The sequence below is a fragment of the Orbicella faveolata genome, unplaced genomic scaffold (assembly GCF_042242905.1).
Source record: "Orbicella faveolata isolate gen_17 unplaced genomic scaffold, um_ofav_v1 contig_25, whole genome shotgun sequence".
Lineage (NCBI taxonomy): Eukaryota > Metazoa > Cnidaria > Anthozoa > Scleractinia > Merulinidae > Orbicella > Orbicella faveolata.
Genome location: NW_028301553.1, coordinates 11,490,563 through 11,514,389, shown reverse-complemented (window position 1 = coordinate 11,514,389; position 23,827 = coordinate 11,490,563). Strand labels below are relative to the sequence as shown.

General features: G+C 40.3%; 2 protein-coding genes across 8 annotated transcripts; both read left to right on the top strand.

Annotated features, from left to right (window-relative positions):
* The first annotated feature begins 17 nt into the window (after window positions 1-17).
* LOC149108959 (uncharacterized) lies at window positions 18-8,007 on the top strand. Its single transcript, XM_089294572.1, has 8 exons — window positions 18-38; window positions 1,081-1,166; window positions 1,306-1,413; window positions 1,553-1,657; window positions 2,635-2,742; window positions 2,881-2,986; window positions 4,908-4,979; window positions 7,935-8,007. The coding sequence occupies exons 1-7, from the start codon at window positions 18-20 to the stop codon at window positions 4,938-4,940; spliced, it is 567 nt and encodes a 188-aa protein (XP_089150698.1). The 3' UTR covers window positions 4,941-4,979; window positions 7,935-8,007.
* On the top strand, window positions 7,935-23,766 carry LOC110044044 (uncharacterized). 7 transcript variants are annotated; one of them, XM_089294910.1, is made up of 13 exons: window positions 7,935-8,007; window positions 9,326-9,421; window positions 9,926-10,001; window positions 10,437-10,504; window positions 10,781-10,861; window positions 12,622-13,275; window positions 13,944-14,069; window positions 14,975-15,100; window positions 17,900-17,992; window positions 18,342-18,443; window positions 18,723-18,836; window positions 19,427-19,528; window positions 20,299-23,766. In XM_089294910.1, exons 6-13 carry the CDS (start codon window positions 12,642-12,644, stop codon window positions 23,397-23,399), a joined length of 4,398 nt encoding a protein of 1,465 aa, XP_089151036.1. In that variant the 5' UTR covers window positions 7,935-8,007; window positions 9,326-9,421; window positions 9,926-10,001; window positions 10,437-10,504; window positions 10,781-10,861; window positions 12,622-12,641; the 3' UTR covers window positions 23,400-23,766. The 7 variants fall into 7 exon arrangements, with proteins under 7 accessions (XP_089151036.1, XP_089151037.1, XP_089151040.1 ...); XM_089294911.1 differs by lacking the exon at window positions 10,437-10,504; XM_089294914.1 differs by lacking the exon at window positions 13,944-14,069.
* The last annotated feature ends 61 nt before the right edge of the window (window positions 23,767-23,827 follow it).

Sequence of the window (23,827 nt, the reverse complement as noted above, 5' to 3'; positions counted from 1 at the left end):
ATATCCATACCCACCCCATGGAAGGTCATTTGAAATTGGTAGGGGGGTGGGGGATTGCAAACAGCAATATTTTTAAAGAAAAGTAAGAGGCTAAAGTGGAATGTCCACCAGGGTGGTAGTCTCCTTGGCAACCGTTTTTGGGATGTCACACATGCAGACATCCCAAAAGAACAACTGCGGAAGAGACTACCAGGGTGGGGACTAGTGGGAGGGTGTCAAGCAAGAATTCTCTGCGAGCAGGGTATGGACATTTGGCTATATTAGTATGACAGAATAAACACTGACAACTATACATGGTCTTGTTGGAAGAACATTATCCTATAAAATAAACCATAGAAAACTGCCTTCACAGGGCTCATTTAGTCTTTCCTTGTTGGGGGTGGGATCAAGGAAGGGGTGGGGGGATTTGTTGTGGAGGTACTGTAAACAACATAATCAACAACTGTCTGTTTTATTTCAGATATCACATAATTATTTTCTCATCATATTTCCTAATCATGCATATTGCCAGTCTATGGTTTGTTTAGGTCGTGAGTGTGACATATTTTTCACGAAACATGTCACGCTATAATTAAACAATTAAAGTTTGCTCGCCTGCCAATGGCAGCATCGGTCTCCCTCTTTTCAATGGGCTATGAACAGGCTCGAAGGTTCTTAGGTGCCCCGCCGTAGCCAGGGTGTATGAGCAGGCCGCGACTAACATACTGGAATAGAAAAGAGCTTATACCTAGCGGTATATAATTTTTGCGTCAGTCACGCTACCTATCGGGGGTTACTAGCGGGTAAATATATGTCTGTAACGCAGGCTACAACCTGAAAGCCATTTTCACATGCAACTAAGGTCCTTTGACGCGAGTCCTCCTCAGTCCACTTGGTATGAATCAAGTCTGTTTGTAGAAGACGCCCAATCACGCCAGACAAGTGTTTTGTTGATTTGCAGTTTTGATCTCGCGATAATACAATTGTTTCATTGTATTCCGTTTCCGGGTGGGTGCTTTTGATCTCGTGATCAATACGCAATCACAAATTTGTGCAGAAACACCCTCAGTCGAGTTCGGAGAGCGGCAGTCAGTGTACTAGCAATGCGAAAAAGGGTTCCTAGAGGTTCGTAACTCCTTAAGAGCAGAAAAAGTTATCAAGAAGCGTTTATGTTACCGACAACACAGGTAAAAGAAAGAGCATAGTCAGGAATTACTAACTTCTCGTGACTTCGTACAGCTTGTCTAGACGACATGTGGAATCAGTCGTTCTTCTTGCGCAAACACTTTATCTCGATCCAACGACGATATTCTTTGTTTCATGCAGAAACACATCGCCTTTTGAGGATCACAGCTGTATCTTTTTGGTGTTTGCGATCGAAGGGAAACATTTTCAATTGAAGGGAAGTTGGAAAGTTTTCCGTTCCGCAAAAAGGTAGGGAAGACCGAGCGCTTGCTGTGAGAAATTATGAAACGTAAGCACATTTATTGGCATCGCTAACTAAAATAAGGGAAAGCTTATTAGTTACCGAAATTATTGTTGGTAAATTGATTTCATTTTGACTTTCATGCAGAAATACATTGTCTTTTGAGGATCACAGCTGTCTTTTCGTGGTGACTGCGATCGAGGGGAAACATTTTCAACTCAATTCGAAGGAAGTTTTCCGTTCAGCAGAAAGGTAAGCAGGACCGAAGCTTGTAATGAGAAATTATGAAACGTAAGCAGATTTATTCTGATTTATATTGGTATCGCTAATTAAAATAAGGGAAAGCTCATTAGCTACCGAAATTATTGTTGGTAAATTGATTTTGACTCAACAGTCATTCATGAAAACAACATTAATACGAGCTGGATAAGGACGAAAATCTGAAAGCGAAAGTAGAAATGATGGAAATTGAAACCATACTTTCTTAACAAAGCGGAAATACTAATAAACTGTTCGTCCAGGATCCATGGACCTGTTGATTTGGCTTGAAAGGGAGCTTTTGGGTTTGGGGGAGAAAATACAAAATCCAGACTTTAGAATCATAAAAGGAATTTTGCGTTTGCTTTCTAGAATCCAAAAAATGGATTATGAATCAAAAGAATGCGCACTCCAAATGGATTCAACAGATCAAAGTTATGATTATGTTCACAACTTAGTTTATCAAAAGGTATTATGGTTCCTGATACAAACTGAAAGCCTTTTCCACAACTAAGGCCTTTTTCTTAAAATGTTTGATGCTTGGTATGAATCAAGTCTGTTGTAGATGACGCCCAATCATGCCAGACAAGTGTTTTGTTGATTTGCAGTTTTGATCTCGTGATAATACAATTGTTTCATTGTATTCCGTTTCCGGGTGGTGCTTTTGATCTCGTGATCAATAAGCAATCACAAATTTGTGCAGAAACACGCTCAGCCCAGTGCGGGAAACGGCAGTCAGTGTGCTAGCAATGTTAAAATAGATTCCTAGTGGTTCGTAACTCTTTAAGAATAGAAAAAGTTACCAAGAAGCATTTATGTTACTGACAACACAGGCAATAGAAAGAGCACAGTCAGGAATTATTAACTTCGCGTGACTTGTACAGCTTGTCCAGACGACATGTTTGATCAGTCGTTCTTCTTGCTTAAACACTTTATCTCGATCTAACGACGATATTCTTTGTTTCATGCAGAAACACATCGCCTTTTGAGGATCACAGCTGTATCTTTTTGGTGTCTGCCATCAAAGGGAAACATTTTCAACTGAAGGGAAGTTGGGAAGTTTTCCATTCAGCAAAAAGGTAGGGAAGACGAGCGCTTGTTATGAGAAATCATGAAGTGTCGGCACATTTATTGGCATCGCTAACTCAAATAAGGGAAAACTTATTAGTTACTGAAATTATTGTCGGTAAATTGATTTCATTTTGACTTTCATGCAGAAACACATCGTCGTTTGAGGATCACAGCTGTATCTTCTTGGTGACTGCGATTGGGGGGAAACATTTTCAACTAAATTCGAAGGGAAGTTTTCCGTTCAGCAAAAAGGTAAGCAAGAGAAGAGCTTGTAATGAGAAATTATGAAACGTAAGCAGATTTAATTTATTCTGATTTATATTGGCATCGCTAACTAAAATAAGGGAAAGCTTGTTAGTTACCAAAATTATTGTTAATAAATTGATTTTGACTTAACAGTCATTCATGAAAACAACATTTACACAAGCTAGAGAAGGATGAAAGTCTGAAAGCGAAAGTAGAAACGGTGGAAATTGAAACCATACTTTCTTAACAAAGTACAAATGCTAATAAACAGTTCGCCCCAGGATCCATGGACCTGTTGATTTGGCTTGTATTAGGAAGCCTTTGGGTTTGGGGGAGGAAATACAAATCCAGCTTAGAACCCTAAATGGGATTTTGCGTTTGCTTTCTAAAATGCAAGAATGGATTATGAATAAAAAGAACGCACACTCCAAATGGATTAAACAGATCAAAGTTATGATATGTTCACAACTTAGTATATTCAGGGCGTATCTAATCGATATTTTCGATACTCAATAGAAATCGAACGTAATCGATCGTAATCAATACTAATCAATCGATTAATATCAGAAATCGATAGAAATCGATCACTCGCCTCTTTGTGACTATCGATTTTGATCGATTTCTGTAATTAGCTATCGATTGTATCGATTTGTTCGACAATGATTGAAAAGAAAATGGACGAAGATTCTCTTTCATAGAGATCTCAGTTTTACGCTAGAATGAGTCACAACTCGCCCGAACAAAGATCAACAAATACACAGTAGTCCAAACTGAACTGATAAGCATTCCCTTTACACGGCTTTGTTTAAGATTGACTATAGAACTTTTAGTAAATTTTGAAACTGAAAAGGATTAAAACATGAGCAACGCAACTGTTACGAAACTATCGTTTCCGCCTTCACAATTAGAGTCATACTTGTTGTTACGATATCTTGAGTCCTCTTCTCGTTCTCTTCAATTCGGTTAGTAAGCCGTTCCACAATTGTAATCCTCTAAACGTTTTCGAGAATTTACCATAATTCATTCTTTTCTAGTGTATTAAAGATGTTGTTTGAATAAGGTTATCGTTTTTGTGGTCAGCGGCTTACAAATCTAAACAAGCCCTCCGCCCTCCGTAAGCCACCCTGCGCGCCTCCCCATAAAGCGTTCGAAAATTACCCTTCTAAATTCTCGGAGAACGGACGACAGTTTGCCAATTTCTACAGTAGTGACTCCGGATATTAACCACGATTCTGATGATTCTAGAGTACAAGTTTTCATTTGTTTTGTTTCTTAGTTATCATTATTCAATACCCGTAAGTACAGCAAAGATCGATCCGAGTACACAGTACACAGCACCATAGGATTGCTGGGCTGAAATCTGCTGAAATATTGCTTTAAACAGCTTTACAGCAGTGATCCTGGTGAAAAAAAAAAATAAGAAAAGTAGCTACCATTGGAGAAAGAAGTAACATCATCTTTATCAACAAAGCGGATTCGAAGGTAAGCTTGAAGGTAAATGTTACGCAGTGTTTTGATAGATCATATCACGTTTTTGATTTTCGATTTCCATCGATGTGACAAAAGATTTGTGAGTATCAATTTCAATCGATTAAATTGACTAATCAATTGACAAATATCGAGTACTATCGAGTATTATCGATTAATCGATTACATTTTCGATGATCGATTTCTATCGATTAGATATGCCCTGGTATATTAAAAGGTATTATGGTTCCTGATAAGTCACTGTTGTTTAATCAAAGTTGAGATCGCCTCAGGGTGCTATTGTGTTACGATCTCGTAGTTTGCATTTTCTTTCTGTCTTCTATATGGTCAATTATGAAGGATAGTCAGGTAATGAATTTGGTTATCCTGTCTCAAGGTTGTTTATGTATATCTAGCCTTAAATGTATGTCACACTTAAATCATTTGTTGTTCATTTCAGGACTCATTTTCAACCATTCCTTTATTTTACTGATGACAATAACGTTGTGGGGGAGTTTGCCTAATTGATAAGGTAAGCAATGTTTGAGAAACAAACAAAATCTTTCCTTAATTATTTTTTAATTGCTCATCTTTTTGTAGAGGAAAATGGCAGTGACATTGATAATCTGGGTGGTGATTGTGGTAACTAATGGTTACAAGTGGTAGGTGGTGGTGGTGGGTGCTTCTGCTGCTGGTGTTAGTGCTTAGGATGTGATAGTGGTGGTCAGGATCAAGTTCTTGTCCCAGCTGCTTAGTTTTAAGATGGTATTGGTAGTGCAGGTGGAGTTGTTGTAGTATTGCGGTTTAAGTGTCGGTGCCGGTAAGGTGTTACTGCTGCTGGCCATAATCAGTTGCTTCTGCTGCTAACATTGTCATTGGTAATCTTGTGGTGTAGGTAGAGCTAGTGGTAGTGATGGTGCACACATACTGGTAGTATTTCTGGTTCCTATATATGCTTATGGTGGTCCTACTGGTAGTGCTGCTGCAAGTACAGCTAGAGGTAGTGGTGGTTCATTTACTTTTAATATTTTTTTGGGCCAATGATAGTAATTTCTGCAGATGGTGGTGCTATTGGTAGTGGTGCTGCATATGGTAGAGGTATTCTAGTTGATGGCAGAAGTAGTAGTGGTGCTTATGGAAGTGGTCATGTAGGTGGTCAGGTGTAGTCGCTTGTGATAGTGCAGGTGATGGTCAGGATGGTGACTGAGGTGTAATCATGGTCTAAAGATGCTTCAGCCTAGCTTCTGGTGATGATTATGGTCATTATAGTGTTACTGTCACCAGCACGTCTGGAAGTGCTGGTGCTGATGCTGTTTGTTTTGTTGGAAGGAGTGCTCAAGCACTTTGTGATGCTAATGTTAATGGTTGTTTAGATGGTGAAGGAACACCCTGGTGTTGGTGTTGTTGATCTCAGTGGTGGTATAGATGGCTGGTGTTGTTGTGCTGAGGTTACACTGGCTTTAAAGATGGTGTAGGTACACTTTGGTTTGGGTGTGGCTAATGACAGCGCTTGTGTAGATGGTGTAGGTGTATCCTTGTGTTTGTGTGGCTGATATCAGTGGTGGTATAGATGGTTGTAGGTACACCCTTGTGTTGGTGTGGCTAAGCTAAGGTTAGTGGTTTTATAGATGGGTAATGTATACCCTGGTGTTGGTGTCGGTGATGACAGTGGTTGTATAGATGGTTCTAGGTACACCCTGGTGTTGGCGTGGCTGATGTCAGTGCTTATATAGATGGTTTTAGTTGCACCCTGGTGTTGGTGTGGCTGATGTCAGTGGTTGTGAGATAGTTGTAGGTACACCATTGTGTTGGTGTGGCTAAGGTTAGCGGTTTTATAGATGGGTAATGTATACCCTGGTGTTGGTGTTGCTGATGACAGTGGCTGTATAGATGGTTGTAGGTATACCCTTGTGTTGGTGTGGCTAAGGTTATTGGTTTTATAGATGGATTATGTATACCTTGGTGTTGGTGTGGCTGATCTCAGTAGTTGTATAGAGGGTTGTAGATACACCCTCGTCCTGGTGTGGCTGATGCCAGTGGTTATTTAGATGGTTGTAGGTACACCCTGGTGTTCATGTGGCCAATATCAGTGGTTGTATATATGGTGTAGCTACACTCTAGTGTTGGTGTCACTTATGTTATTGGTTGTATAGATTGTTGTAGGTACACCCTGGTGTTGTTGCAGCTGATGTCAGTGGTTGTATAGCTGGTTGTAGTAACATCCTGGTGTTGGTGTCGCAGATGTCAGTGATTGTATAGATGGTATAGGTATACTCTGGTGTGCTGATATTAGTAGTGGTGAGGATTGTGTAAATACACCCTGGTGTTGCTGTTGCTAACGTCCGTGGCTGTACAAAAGGTGCAGGTATATTTGGTGTTCTTGATGCTCATGCTAAATGAGGTATAGATGGTTAAGGAATACCCAGGTGTTGGTGATGCTGATGTCAGTGGTACTTTAGATATTGAAGGTGCAACCTGGTGTTGGTGTTGCTGCGCTGATGTCAGTGATGGTAAAGATGAGAGAGGTACACTCTGGTGTTGGTGATCCTGATGTTAGTTGTGGTATAGGTGGTGGAGTTACACTCTGATGTTGGTGTGGCTGATGTTTGTGATTGTATAGATTGTGAACGTACACCCTAGTCTTGGTGTTGCTAATGTCAGTGGTTGTATACATGGTTAAGGTACACCTTGGTGTTGGTATCGCTAATGTCAGTGGTTGTATAGATGAGATAGGTACACCCTGGTTTTAATGGTGCTGATGTCAGTGGTTGTATAGATTGTAAAGTTACACTGTGGTCTTGGTGATGCTGATTGTAGTAGTGGTTTAGATGGTGTAGTTACATTGTGATGTTGGTATCGCTGGTGTCAGTGTTTTTTTTAGATTTGGAAGGTACACCCTGGTGTGGTTGTTGCTGATATTAGTGATTGTATAGATTGTGTAACTACACCTTTGTGCTGGTGTCCCTTATGTCAGTGGTTGTATAAATTGTTAAGGTACTCCCCAGTGGTGGTTTCGCTGATGTCAGTAGTTGTATAAATGGATAAGGTACACCCTGGTGTTGATGTTGCTGATGTTACTGATTGTACAGATTTTAAAAGTTCATGCTGGTTTTAGTGTCGCTGATGTCAATGGTTGTATAGATGCTGTAGGTGCACCCTGGTGTTTGTGTGGCAGATGTTACTGGTTGCATAGATGGTGTAAGTACACCCTAGTATATTGGTATTCCTGATGTCATTGGCTGTATAGATGGTAAAGGTACACCCTGGTGTTGGTGTCACTGACATCAATGGTTGTAGAGAATGTGTGGGTATGCCCTAGTGTTGGTGTAGTGTTAATGTCAGTCATTGTATACACCATGTAGGTACACCCTAGTGCTGTTAATGTAGGTACACCCTAGTGTTGTTAATGTAGGTACACCCTAGAGTTGTTTATGTATATATAGCCTTACATGTATGTCACACTTAAATCATTTGTTGTTTATTTCAGGAATCATTTTCAACCATTATTTTATTTCACTGATGAAAACAACTTTGAGGGCAAAATTTGCCTAATTGATAAGGTAAGTATTGTTTGAAAATCAAACGAAATCTCTCCTTATGTATTTCCATTTGCTCATCTCTTTGTGGTGGAAGATGGCAGTGATGGCAATAGTCTTCATGGTGATTGTGTTAACTAATGGTTACTGGTGGTGCCTGGTGCTACTGCTGCTGTTATTAGTGGTTAATGATGTGGTAATGGTGGAGCAAGTTCTTTTTCTGTGGCAGTTGCTTATGATGATATTGGTAGTGCAGGTGGTGGTGTTGTAACATTATGGTTCAAGTGGCCGTGCTTTTGGTGTTGTTGCTTCTAGTCATGTTGCTTAATGTGCTGCTGGTGTTCCCTTTGGTGTTGTTGTTGTTGGTGATTGTTATAATGCAGGTGGGAAGCATAAGGTAATGGTGCGGCAGGTTAAGAGCTAGTGGTAGTGGTGGTGTATGTGGTGGTGTATGTACTGGTAGTATTTTTGGTGCATATCCTGGTGATTGTACAGATGTTAATACTATTGGTAGTGGTCCTTTATATGGTAGAGGTATTCTAGTTGATGGTGGAAGTAGAAGTGGTGCTGATGGAAGTAGTCCTGTAGGTGGTGAGTTGTAGTTGCTTGGGATGGTGCAGGTGATGGTCAGGATGGTGGTTCAGGTGTAATCATGGTCTCATGAAGCTTCAGACTTGCTCCTGGTGATGAACATAATCATTATAGTACACGTGTTGCTGTTGGCAGCAGGTCTGGAAGTGCTGGTGCTGATGCTGTTTGTTTTGTTGTATGTTGTATTCATGCATGTGGTGATCCTGATGTTAGTGGTTATATAGATGGTGAAGGTAAACCCTGGTGTTGATGTGGCTAATGTCAGTAGCTATATAGACATTGCAGGTACACCCTGGTGTTGGTGATGCTGATGTTAGTTGTGGTAGAGATGGTGAAGATACGTTCTGGTGTTAGTGATGGTTATTTTAGGTTTAGAAGGTGTAGGTACATGATGGTATTTGCTGATGTCAGTGGTTTTATAGATGGTGTAGGTATACCTTGGTGTTGTGTGTCTGATTTTAGTTGATGTTTTAAGGTACATCTTGGTCTTTGTGGTGCTGATGGTAATTGTTTATCATGAGGTGCTGGAAGAAAGCACTCGGTTATGGGACATTAAATTATATACTGTCTAACCAGATTTGAGAAAATATACTGACCTACTTATTTTACATTATTATTTATGATTGGACGTTTGACTGAGCACCAAAAAGAGTTAGATATTTGTCACTAAGATTGTGTATCAAGACCGTGTTTCCTGTGACATAGTTAAGAAATCGTAAATTATGTGGATCTGTGTTTTATTTTGCTTTAGTAGCTTTGACGTCCAGACTTGCAGAAAAGGTTAAATCACAATCTGCTGTGGAAATGTCCCCATAAATTGTACTGTTAAACACATTTATTAATCCAGGTATGTGTATGGATAGAACCATCAGATTATCTGTATCTGTGTACAATCCATTTTACCTAAATAGAGAATTAAAAACTTGTATGTCCCGCTGTGCAATTAAAATTATTTGAAGCTGGCTTGGTTGTAGAGATATAGTGGAGTTATACCATGTTGTAGTAAGTTGATGTTGCTTATAGTTGTGATTCAGATAGTTCTAGTGGTGTAGATAGTAGTTGTGCTAGAGTGATTTTTCTGCCTTTTTTAGTGAAGGTGAAAGTAAGGTGCAGGAAGACATTGCTAGTGCAAGTCGTACTGGTGGTGGTGTTGGTTCCCGTCTTTGACTCGACACTTTGGCTGTTTATTACATTATTTTCAGCTTTATTCTTGCTGGATGAATGGCAACTTGTAAGGTATATTGCGCAGGAGTTCAGCTCAAAACAATAAACTCTTTCTCCCTAATAGGCTTTTTCTATATGCACATGTAACTACATATGTCTTATACTTAACGAGTGTTATTCTTTTCAGAAATAAGTGACCACTGTGCATGTACTCCTGGAACACTTATATTCCTTTATGATTGTTCAGGGGAACATCAGCTGAGGTAATTAGTATGTCATAACATATATAACCCTCACATACCTACTTAAGAACACTGTAACTGCTGCAACTGGCCCATTATTATGAATAAATCTGCAGAAAAGGAGAAAGCCTTCCTGTCTTTTTCATGTAGTGCTTAATAAATTAATAAATGATACAGCCATGAGGTGTATTTGCTGGAAATAATTTAATTAAATGCCCTTTTAAATATCTAAAAGAGAGATTTCCCCTCCCTTTCATATACCTTAACTTTTAATTTGAAATTCCTATCTTTTTGTATACCTGAAGTCTGAAAAAGGCACCCGTTTCGGATGGAGCCTCCCTGTATGTATGTATAGGCCATTATTGGAAGTACTGACCCCCCCCCCCCCCCCCCTCCCCGCCTTTCACGGGATGCCAGCCTTATGATTGTGTAACTTTCAGTCATTCTTCTTTTTAGGAATATCAAAAGTCACCTCCCCTTTATAGAGACAGTTCTAACTTGTGGTGGCAGAAATTCCACAATAGGTGTGTAATATGGTTTATGATTTTATTTCCTATACTCCATGAATAGTTTTTTATAGGTTGAAACAGAATACTTTATCTATGGCATTCTTATTCTATATAACTTAACTGATTGGATAGAAGTAGTCGTTCTTTCTAATCTGTTGTTGTGGTTAATGTTTATTGCTCATTTTTCTTTAGTGAATATGCAGTACTCTCGGTGTAATATGTAATGTGTTTCTTTTAGTTTCAGTTCCTATATTGTGCTGTGATCTGACACTTGGTATTTCTTAATTTCAGGACAAATCACCTCTCGATCTGAGACAGTGTTACGTGTATTTCTTGACGATTGAAAAGTTCTAAGAAAACATTTCGCAGACGGTAAGGCATATCTGTTTCATAGGAAATTATCAGTGTTTATTTATATACAGTCAAACCTCTATTAAGCGGCCCTCTACTAAGCGATCACCCTCTATTAAACGGACACTTATCAAATTCCCAAAAAGTAGTCCCCTTACTTCCTGTAAATTTGACCTCTATTAAGCGGTCACCTCTATTAAGCGGACGCGGTCACCACTTAGAATTCCCAATTGGCGAATTTTATTGTATTTCACCTCTATTAAGCGGTCAAGTGGTCAATTACAATGCGATATTTCAGGATATTTTGACACGATGATCCGCAAACCATGTCCAGTTTCTTTCAACAGCTCATCAAACACAACATGATATACTGTTGTTGTTAAGCGAGACAATATACTATACATGCTACAGTTCCACTTTTACCATATTTTATACTACATTTTGGGAAACCTCTATTAAGCGGTCAACCTCTACTAAGCGGTCAGTTGGCTCATTCCCGAGGGTGACCGCTTACTTTAGAGGTTTGACTGTACAATGAAAATTTCATGTGCTTCAGTACTTTTGGACGCATAAAACGATTGAACTACACAAACTACTAATACGCGTACCTGTAATTCGTTGCTTGTACGATGGTACGACTTTTACAATCTTGCACGGTTTCGAAAACTAAAAACAAAGGAAAATTGCAACTGTAAATACGTTTGTGTCCTTATAATGGTGACGGTAACGCATCTCGGGATCGTAACTAAAGAGTGTGTAACATCACGCGTAACAGCGGTAACAGTGCTCATAAGGCTAAAATCTCATTAATCTTATTCTGGTATGCTGTAAGTAAAATCTATTGAAGACGGTCCCAACACTGGCTTACCAGAACCCTCTGAATTAAGCGAACTCCCAATTGAGCAGACCACCTTTATTAGCTGATACTCAGTCCATTTCCATTAGAAGGGTCTTATATTTAAGCAATAGAACACGTTTTCCGTGTTTACATAGTCTCATCTAAACACGAGGAGGGTTCGGAGAATTCAAGACAGTTATGCAAACCCGAGACGTTCTTAAAAATACGCGCGAATCTGAAACGTCACAGCCGTGTTTGCATACTCTTATCTAAACAGACCTATCGACCAATGAGAGCGCGCGTAGCAGCTCAGTTATTTTATAACATTTTACACAATGATATAATGGACTGTGGATGTCGCCTTTGAAAGTGTCAATTGAAAAGTTCATAGTGTTAAGAGTACAGATTACAAGAATATTAAAGTTTATCATGAACTTGAATCCTGGATAGATTGGTTAACAATTTGGAAGTTTATCATACAGAAACACTGAAAGTTACACTTTTGTGCAAACTCAACAAACTTACATTAGGCAGACACCCTCTCAGACACTAGGGTAGATCCCGAGAAGACACTTCACTGTTCAGTACTTTGTGTTCCTGTCTGTTCTGCAGAAAGAAGCCTTTACCTTTTTTACCTTATTTTCACTATAGTTTCTTGTACAGGACCCCTTTCATAACAGTGTTGAATACACTGATGGGTTATCCTGTTAAAATAATTATTATTGTTATTATCATTATCATTATCATTATCCCCATCCCCATTCACATCATCATCATCATTATCATTCTCATTATCATAAGTATTATGATTATTATTATTTTTATTATCAGTAGTAGTAGTATTAGTATTCGACCCAATTAAATGCTAAATATTTGCCACAGAGCTGTTTAGTTTACTTGTGTTAGCAATTTAATATAATAAGTAAAAATAATACTTTTGTAGGTTTATTTGGTCACCCATCCATGGCGGCTGCTCCATCGCCATTCGCGTCGTCCAAAGAGACGACTAATTATGCCAGGCTGTGCCGTCTTTTGGTGGACGTGGGATCCGAGGTACTGAGAGAAACATTTGATAAAGTACATCCTCCATCGACTCTTCACGGAGTTTTAACAAGTCCTGTACATTATTCTACACTACAGTCACTTTATAAAGGAAGGAAGAAAGTCCTTAACCCTACACAGTGGGGAAAGCTGTATCCCAAGCATTCACGTGTGACATCAGCAAGCTTTGATATCACACTTTTAACGGTGCTGCTGAGAAGTATTTGTGGTTTCAGTCCTCCTACCAAAGGTTGGGATAGCCTTCCCCCATCAACAGACACAAGCACCGCGGATGACATCGCCCGAGTGAAGTATTACAGGAACACTGTGTACGGCCATGCCAATCAAGCCTCTGTTGATGATGTAAGGTTTAATGCTTACTGGCAGGAAATCCGTGAAGCCCTGGTAAGATTGGGAGGAACAAGTTTTAGAGGATACATCGACAATCTTGAGCATGATACCATGGATCCTGATATGGAGGAACATTTTCGTGAACTCATGAAACAATGGAAGAAAGATGACGACAGCATCAAGGAGAAACTTGAAGAGATGGAAGGTAATATGAACTTTAGTTTGATACTTTTAGAGAGGTACTAAGAATTCTATTCCACGGCTTAGGGGTAATTGAATCTGAGTGACGCAAGTTCCTTTGTAGGTAAGACCAGAGGTGTGTAAAGCTAGAAGTCCACATCTCTTATGATGATTTGCGAGATCACCTTCAACAGTATGCTATTTTCAGATGTGTAAACTTCGTGGGCCAATAAGATTTTTGGAAGGATATTGCGTGGACTGCGCCAATTCGAAGAAAGATGAAACAAAAGTTATCAACAACGAAATACAAATCAGCTGTGACGCTTTTTGGACTTTCCTCTTCCTCTTTATTTACATAATTCACTAATTACTTACGGCAACGAAGACGATTTGGGGTTCACGTTCGTCACCGTCAATGGCTAAGTTGAAACAAAACGGCTACTGCGCTATCCTAAGACAGTAAGACGTTCTGTTCTTAGCTTCTGTTATCTATTGTAGTCCACTCAAGGCTCGCCGATAGAAGCATAGATTTCGCAGTCTATATTGTTAAATAAAAGCCTTCATTTTCAGCCATAGTTGCTGCTTTCTAAAGTTTATTGCGAAAAGATTCATTTCGGCTCAATGCATCTATTTGTCATTATTTGCGCAGACAAGGTCTAAACCACGTTAAAAAAAAAAAAATTTATTCTTCAGAAAGCATCAGGGACAAATTAGAGCAGATGAAAAGTGAAATGGAAAGCAATATCAGAGGTGAAATGCAAGAAATGAAGGAAAGACTGGACACCTTGATGGCCTCGTTGGAAGAGAACAAAGATGAAGGTCAGTTGTAGGAGAAACTTACAAAGATAAACACAAGTTTATAATTCTCCTAGAAAGGTTACGCTATCAGTTCAACATGTGTGCAGCCTTTTCGTTCCGTAATGTGGCGAACTTGATCGAGCGTCTTGTCGGACCAATTTTTCTCTGTAGCGATCTTTCGAGGTCATCAAACTATCGTCGCTTTGTATCGTTCAGTGCCAGAAAAACACGACAGGAGTTTAAACAATATGGCTACTTGGTTATCCTTTGTTATCCAAAGTCTAATTGTTAAATAAAAACTCCCCTCGTTATATAAACAATAGCCTCCATTCGGCGCGAAAATATGCTCGGATATTTGTCCGCGGACATTATCTGTTCCGAGAGGCGAACAGTTTTCCTCGAGCTACTCTCTCGGAAAACTGTGAGCTTTGGGGAACAGATATTGCCTAAGGACAAACATCCGAGCATATTTTCAAAGTCGAATGGAGGCTATTGTGTTTATTATCCTTCAAATATTTTTCGCAACCCGCGCAGTTTTGAAAATTGGGGAATATTCTGGGATATTCTCGGATATTCCCCAGGTTTAGCTGGGGAATATTCGGTCACGGGCCGTGTTTAGACCAGTCGCGCTCGAGCGAAAATATTTGATGGATTATAACATTAATTAGTATCACCCAACTAGTGGATTAATGCAAATCCTGCATTTTAATTGGCTACGCTACTAGAGGACTATTAGTAATAGTCCTCGAGTAGCGAGGACTCATGGGCTATTGACCCGTAGCCCGCAAGACTACGGGTCAATAGTCTAAAGGGAAAATATTCATCTCGGCTCGATGTATCAGACACCTAAACTCGACCTATTTATTCTGTTTTTCGCATTAAAAATGTGAAATTGAGCTTAAGCCAAGGTCAATATTTTTCTTCAGAAAACATCAGGGACAAATTAGAGCAGATGAACAGTGAAATGAAAAACGACATCCGAAGTGAAATGAAAGAAATGAAGGAAAGACTGGACACCCTGACTGCCTCATTGGAAGAGAACAAAGATGAAGGTCAGTTGTAGGAGAGACTTAAATTAAATTATTGCTGCCAATAATTACCAAACGACCCTTGCGTCTTTCTCGTTGAAAGTGTAATGGGCCATTTCCGAGTTGCCTCTTGCCCCTGTGTCAAAAGAAGTCTTCTTGCGAACCCATTCTCATGAAAATGCTTCTCGACGACAGGTTCATTTTCATGGAAATCAAACTCTTTTTCATATGAAAGGTTTTGTACGAAGACTCATTTTGAAACAGAGGCAAACTTAGGTAACTCGGAAATGGTCTATTTAATTGTGGAAAGAAACTCGGCCAGATTTCTGTTGCACTCTTTCGTACGTAGAGACTTCTCGTGTTGTGTTGCAAACGGCAGGTCTTTTTTGCAGGGTGCAGGTTGCAGGTTGAAATTTATTTTTAACGGGAAAACTGCTGGCACTTAGAAGAGACGTACAGGTGGTAGACTTACCGTGACTGTTACATGATGCTGTTTACGATCGCTGAGAAAGGTGGCTTCCACCTAAGTGCCAAACCCGCCGAAGCGATGGGAGGAGAGTAGAGGACCCACAATAGGGCTCTCAGATCCCGCTTTCCCGTCCATTTTTCCCTGTTAATCCCGCTATCCCGCTCTTTTTTGCCTGGAAATCCCAATCCCGCCTACTTTTCAAAGACGTTTCTGTGTTAATGATTAATTTGTTAAATTAATAATTAATTTAATTATTAACACAGAAACTTTTTAAAAATAGATATCATATAAAAGATCACAAAAGAATTCAGTGGGTAGCAGATAAGTAAGCAGAAATGATTATAACGTTTCTTTCCGTAAAAGGTTTACTGCTTTGTTTTCTTTGTCCACGTATCAGTGAAAGAAAAAGATTGTTCATTCCCATATTTAGGAGATGGCCCGTGAATACACTTGACAGTTTCTTTTAAAGCTTTCAGCATCTTCACTTTCCTTGAAATCCGGGCTCAGAACTTTTCTTTCCTAATGATGGCATTCTTGCTCGCGCATCCTTTTCGTAGTATATCAGTGGCACCGCAATTCATAATGTTGCATACTTCGTACGGTAAATCACTATCACTGCCATCCAGTGTGGCTATCCTGGCCCAAACAAACCAAGCGCTCTTGAAAAGGTCGAAAGACTAGAAAAACTAAAAAGGATCGGGGCACCAAGATTACAGACACAAGTGTCGAAAATGTCGGAAATGGACAGATGTCATTGATGTCAGAGGTCAACACAAATGATCGGAATCAGTAGGAATAGGACTCAAAGACCTCATAGGTCCTCATACAGTCTCATGATGCTAACGTAGTCAAGCGATAATGGATACGTTTGACAGAACCTGACAGGATACAGAGCTGTTGCTATTCATTACTTGAAACCCGACACAGCTATACGCACGTTTCCGCCGGTTTTTGCGCTGGTCAATAATAAGTTATGAGGTCATGTAAGAATTGAAATCTCGTATCCCGCTCTGTTCCCCTTATAAATCCCGCATCCCAACCACATACAAACACGAAATCCCGCTCCCGCTCCTAACTGTAATTCCCGCTTCCCGCCCCTGTTTTCAGCTCAAATCCCAAATGTCACGGCGAAAAAAAAACCAAATCCCGCATCCCGCTAAACTTATTGGGGATCCTCAGAGTATATTCCTATGATTTTAAGCCTGCAATGAATTATTGTTTTTGAAGAAACATCTGAAATATCATCTGAAATATCTGCTGAATTTGGTTTCTTCCCTGTGAGTACCAAAATGAAAGCACACTGAGCTTGTGCCAGTATATTCCGACGGTTAAAATCTTATATTATTTCACTTCTTTATTTGTTTGCTTCACTTGTGATGGCAATCTTCTGTTGTTAAGGGAAGTGTAGCTTACACTTCTTGTTGACGCTACGCCTAGAGATTTCGAACTCACACTCTGTTGAAGAGACTTGAGGAGCCCGTTGATTATTGAAAGATCGAGCAAGGTTCAACTAGAAAAATAAATAAAAATACATGTGAAGAAGAGCCAAGCGATAAGAAAAATACAGGACAGAATATAAAGGCTTACAAATGTTTCCTGACTGTAGCGATGACGGTGAAGCTAGGTAGAGTATAGATTCTGCAACAATATTAACTTGAAGCTATAGAAAACGTTGAAAAGATTGGCGCGCTAGGAAACCGTAGCGTTTAAGTACGATCCTAATTTGCATACATAAATGGCAAGCTAAAATAAAAATTCGCACGTGGAGTCCTACAGGAAGACCCGAGCCAATTCTGGAATCGATGGAAACATCTGTGGAGCGGCCACTCAGATGGCTTTGAAGAGATGTCAGTTGTCTCAGCGTGTCGATCGATAAGTACTTATAGCGGATCGATCGTGTTTTCACTATGTGAAAGAGGCGAACTACTTTATGTAAGAACACCTGACGAATATATAGGTTATTAATTATTTTTAGTACAAGCGGTTTTCCAGTTATAATTAAATTTCAACCTGCAACCAGCACCCTGCACCCTGCAAAAAAGACCTGCGGTGTTGCAAATCCGTGAGTCTGATTGGTTTGTTCGCCCGTAACCAACGCATTCACCGTAGGATTTTCCGTGTTTACCATCCTGTTAAGATCGCCATAGTATTGTTGATTAATGTTTCAGTTTTTATATTTTTCGATCAAATTTGAGTCGCGAAGCAGCGTGAACCAGTTTCACGGAAAACCATCCGAAAAATGGTAATGATTGAGGCGCTATTCTAGAAAGAAGGTTTTCAATGGGATGCCACCCCTTAACTTTCCTTTGTTTTAACACCTAAAGTAAAGAGTGATAAACCTTTGTAATCTTCAGAACCATACGGAGATGACCTCAACAAGATGAGAAGTGAAATCAGTGACAAGCTAGACGCTTTGACAGTATCAATACAAGAAACGAAGGATGAAAGTAAGTTGCTAAACCTGACAAACAAAACGCACTCGAAACGGTCAACTGAAGATTCGGTTAAAAAGGTATTTTTTTTGAAGGTGTAGTCCAGGCCATTTGCAGCGTTTTATTATAGTTATTGGTGTTGTGGTTTGTGTTTTCGTTTAAAAATAATTTTGAATGTAAGTTAACAAAAGTGGCTGTCGTTTAGGTAGAACAATCAATTCACTTGGTGAATAATATCTGTGCCAATAAATGGTAATGATTGAGGCTCTATTATAGAAACAAAGTTTTCTATGGGATTTCACCCCTTAACTTTCTTTCGTTTTAACACCTAAATTAAAGAGTGATAAACGTTTGCAATCATCAGAACGATACAGAGATGACCTCAACAAGATGAGAAGTGAAATAGAAAATATCAGTGACAAGCTGGACGCTTTGACAGTATCAAGACAAGAAACAAAGGATGAAGGTAGGTTGGCAGACCCGACAAACAAAACACTGATCGAAACTGTAAACTGAAGATTCGGTAAAATGTATTTCTTTGAAGGTATAGTCCAGGACACTCACTAGTTGTTATTGTTTGTTTTTTCGTTTAAAAATAATTTGAATGCAAGTTAACAAAAGCGGCCGTTTAGGTAGAACTAACTTATTCAGTTAGTGACTAATGTCTGTGCTAATATTGTAGTTAAGGATTAAAAACAGAATCTTTACTAGATGGCCTAAAGGTGGAGTGAATGTTGATCCTCAGAAAACCTCAGAGACAAGTTTGAGCAGCTGAAAGATGAAATGGTAAAACTTGGGGAAAGTTTGGAGAACTCCCTGGAGAACTTGAGGCTACAAAGCGGAGAAAGCGACGAAAGAGGTTAGTTGTAAAACGTTTCAAGTAAGATATTAGACACGAAAGACCGTGTTTGACCACAAACAACGTGAAGAGAGTTGAAAATACGACGCGTAGCGGAGTATTTTTGGCGAACTTCGAGGTGTTTGGAAATGTGGTCAAACACTGTCTTGAGTGTGTGATCATATCTTGATTTGTAACTTTTGAATTTCTCTTTGTCAATTAACAAATTGGTTTGTTAGTCGTGTTTGTTGCCTGCAATTGTTAGGGTCAAAACACCAATCTACACTCAAGCTCACTGCTCAGGATCACTGACCTAGATACTTCTAGTAAATGCTGCGTGTATAAGCCATATAAAAAATCAAACGTTCGCGATTACATGTGAAGCATTCAAGATGAAAGGGGTGATGTGAACTCAAAGGCAGAAAAGTAAAGCAGGGAACCCAGCCAATACAATAATTGGGCATAATTGAGGATCGATATAGAGAACAGAAATTCTAATAGAAGCCAACATCTCAACCGTCTTTGACAAAACAGAACAAAGGATGAAGGTAAGTTCCCAAAAGGTTTCAACGCAGAATCTTTATTAAAGTGGAGTAAATGTTGATCCACAGAAAACCTCAACGACAAGTTTGAGCAGATAAAAGATGAAATTGCAATTCTCGGGGAAAGGTTGGAGAACTTGAGGACGCAAGGCGGAGAAACCGAGGACAAAGGTCAGTTTACAAAATTTTAATAATAGATAAAACTGCGCATTGCCACACTGCGATTACCGAGGGAGATGGTTTGACGGAAACAAGAACGTCCGGTAATTGATAAGAAATTCTGTACTGGACCTTTTAACTTGTAGCCTCTTATGCAGACGTTCTTAAAGCACTAATTTGTTACCAAGAATGCGTACCACTTGTCATGACAAAAAATAGCATAATAAAGTGACTGACTGAGTAGTGACTGACCAGCATTCCATAGCAATAAAAAATAACGATTGCGCGATTAACCAAACAGAATTCTGAACAGCACGACAACACCAAGGGCAGTCACTCAAACAGCTCTGCAAAGTCGATGGTGATCCGGTTTTCTTTCGGTTGTTCTGACAGATGCATGTAACGAGTAATCTCTCTCTCTCTCTCTCTCTCTCTCTCTCTCTCTCTCTCTCTCTCTCTCTCTCTCTCTCTCTCTCTCTCTCTCTCTCTCTCTCTCTCTCTCTCTCTCTCTCTCTCTCTCTCTCTCTCTCTCTCTCTCTCTCTCTCTCTCTCTCTCTCTCACATTTGGTGAAAAGAAGCTCCGAATTTCCAAGGGGACGAGTGAAAATATAACCCGTCCTCTCTAATTTTAAAGCATGTGGACGTTTATCGTTCATGTTTAATCTTATTAGCCAGTGAGGGACGAAATACTGACACCTAATTCAAAGACCCCGTTGAATAGAATCCTAATTTTACTTCGCCACTGTTTACTAACAACGTCTTTCATGTTATTTTACTTGTAGATCCGTTTGATCCATCTGAGCTTAATGACGGAATTCGCCAACTTTACAAAACGCGCGAGGGATGGCTGTCACCGTTTCCTTGGTGTGAGGAGTTTCACTTTCAGCTTGATGATATTTATACGAGGCTGAAAGTGATAAGCAGGAAGAAAACAAGAGGAATAGCGACTGACGCAATGGTCAATATGTCGGCTATCTTCAAACCACATGAAGAATGTCCACAGCCAAGAACAGTATTGATTGAGGGGGAGCCTGGTATGGGAAAGACAACGTACTGCAAAAAGCTTGTTTACGACTGGGCTACAGGGAAGCCAGTGGCAGACGACTGTTTTCCAAAATTCGAAACCGTCCTGTTGCTGAAATGTCGAGATATCGAGTCTGACATTTGGGAGGCCATTGATGATCAGCTATTGCCCCGAGATATCCAAGAAGACATCAGAGAGAAATTCTTCACGTTTATTCGTCACAATCAGTCAAGCGTTTTGCTAGTACTAGATGGACTGGATGAGTTATCTGCCAGTAAACTGCCAGAGTTTTCAGAAATAATTCAGGGAAGAGTACTGCCAAAATGTCACTTAGTTGTAACATCGCGCCACGAGGTTGGAATGAAGATAAGAAGATACTGTGACGCCATATTAGAGATCCAAGGATTTACCGTAGAGGATGCAGGAAAGTTCATCTACAAGTACTTCAAGAACATGGAGCATCTCGCTCAAAAGTTGCTGCTCAAGCTGAGGAAAGATGAAAGCCTAAAGGACTTGATGGCGAATCCTTTAAACACTGCACTTCTTTGTCTTTTGTGTGAAGAATGTCAGGGCATTTTTCCGGAAAGTAGCACTCAACTGTACCTAGATATAATAGAGTGTGTTCTGAGAAGGTTCAGGAGAAAGAAAGGATTACCAGAAACCAGTGAGAAACTGACCGAAGTATACAAAACGGAACTAAAATTGCTTGGCCGGATAGCTTTGAATGGTTTGCGCGAAGGCAACTTGGACTTTGACGAAGGTGAGCTTAGAAATCACAATGGTGAATTATCTGGATTTGGATTCCTGTCAGTGCAGCCCGGAGGCAGCAAAATGAGACCATGTCGTCGTTACGCTTTTCTACACAAAAGTTTCCAAGAAATTTTGGCCGCCTATTATCTTTGTTGTGAGCTCCTCAAGCACGAAAATACTCCCGAAAGCTTGGTTTCTGACGCGATCTATTTCAGTGAGCTGAAACAGGTGCTTTTGTTTTCATGTGGCATTCTAGCAGTCCAGTGCGAAGAAACAGCTGTGGATCTTATAGCAAACATAACAACACAAGTCAACAAATTTGGCGACAAAACTGTGCCTATTGCATTAGAGTGCATTGCTGAATGTAAAAGAGAAAAAAGTAATCTTCATGTAAGGCTGGCTCGAGTATTTGGCTCAGGTCTTGAACTTCAAAATGCTAAGGTCTATCATGTAACATTAAGAGAACTGCATATTGCTTCCCTTGCTGAGGCAATGAAAGTCAACACAACACTGAGAGAGCTGCATTTTTCGTCTAATAACATTGGTGCTGCTGGCGCTGCTTCCCTTGCTGAGGCAATGAAAGTCAACGCAACACTGACACAGCTGGATCTGGAGTCTAATAACATTGGTGCTGCTGGCGCTACTTCCCTTGCTGAGGCAATGAAAGTCAACACAACACTGACACAGCTGGATCTGGAGTTTAATAACATTGGTGCTGCTGGCGCTGCTTCCCTTGCTGAGGCAGTGAAAGTGAACACAACACTGACACAGCTGTATCTGTCGTTTAATAACATTGGTGATGCTGGCGCTGCTTCCCTTGCTGAGGCAATGAAAGTCAACACAACAATGACACAGCTGTATCTGTCGTCTAATAACATTGGTGATGCTGGCGCTGCTTCCCTTGCTGAGGCAATGAAAGTCAACACAACACTGACACGGCTGTATCTGACGTCTAATAACATTGGTGCTGCTGGCGCTGCTTCCCTTGCTGAGGCAATGAAAGTCAACACAACACTGACACAGCTGGGTCTGCGGTCTAATAACATTGGTGTTGCTGGCGCTGCTTCCCTTGCTGAGGCAATGAAAGTCAACACAACACTGACACAGCTGGATCTGGAGTCTAATAACATTGGTGCTGCTGGCGCTGCTTCCCTTGCTGAGGCAATGAAAGTCAACACAACACTGACACAGCTGGATCTGGAGTCTAATAGCATTGGTGATGCTGGCGCTGCTTCCCTTGCTGAGGCAATGAAAGTCAACACAACACTGCCACAGCTGTATCTGTCGTTTAATAACATTGGTGATGCTGGCGCTGCTTCCCTTGCTGAGGCAATGAAAGTCAACACAACACTGCCACAGCTGTATCTGTGGTCTAATAACATTGGTGCTGCTGGCGCTGCTTCCCTTGCTGAGGCAATGAAAGTCAACACAACACTGACACGGCTGTATCTGACGTCTAATAACATTGGTGATGCTGGCGCTGCTTCCCTTGCCGAGGCAATGAAAGTCAACACAACACTGACACAGCTGGGTCTGCGGTCTAATAACATTGGTGCTGCTGGCACTGCTTCCCTTGCTGAGGCAATGAAAGTCAACACAACACTGACACAGCTGGATCTGGAGTCTAATAACATTGGTGCTGCTGGCGCTGCTTCCCTTGCTGAGGCAATGAAAGTCAACACAACACTGACACAGCTGGATCTGGAGTTTAATAACATTGGTGCTGCTGGCGCTGCTTCCCTTGCTGAGGCAGTGAAAGTGAACACAACACTGACACAGCTGTATCTGTGGTCTAATAACATTGGTGCTGCTGGCGCTGCTTCCCTTGCTGAGGCAATGAAAGTCAACACAACACTGACACAGCTGGATCTGGAGTTTAATAACATTGGTGCTGCTGGCGCTGCTTCCCTTGCTGAGGCAGTGAAAGTGAACACAACACTGACACAGCTGTATCTGTGGTCTAATAACATTGGTGCTGCTGGCGCTGCTTCCCTTGCTGAGGCAATGAAAGTCAACACAACACTGACACAGCTGTATCTGTCGTCTAATAACATTGGTGATGCTGGCGCTGCTCCCTTCCTGAGGCAAAGAAATTCAATACGACTGTGACACAGCTGGCTCTGTTGAATAATAATATTGGTGATGCTTTTGCTGCTTCCCTTCCTGAGGCAATGAAAGTCAACACAACAGTGACAATACGCTATTGGTGAATCTTCCTTGAATCTCATATTACCGCCAAATAGGGAGAGCTCGTTTAGAACTTTTTAATGCAAGGACTTTTTTAAACTGATCCGAAACTGAAAAGGACATTGCTCTTTTTTGATAGGTTTTTCGGAGACAATTATTGTTTGGTCGGTGTTTTTAATGGTACAATTCATTCTAGCTATTTCTCTGCAAGACGTGCAAGAGTTATTTTTTTGTGAATTAAAAACCCTGGAGGTAACAGCACTCACTGTACTTCTAACAGTTATGATAATGTTGATCCAACAAGTTTGTTTGGTTACGATGTACTTCGCAAAAAAAAAAAAAAAAAAAAA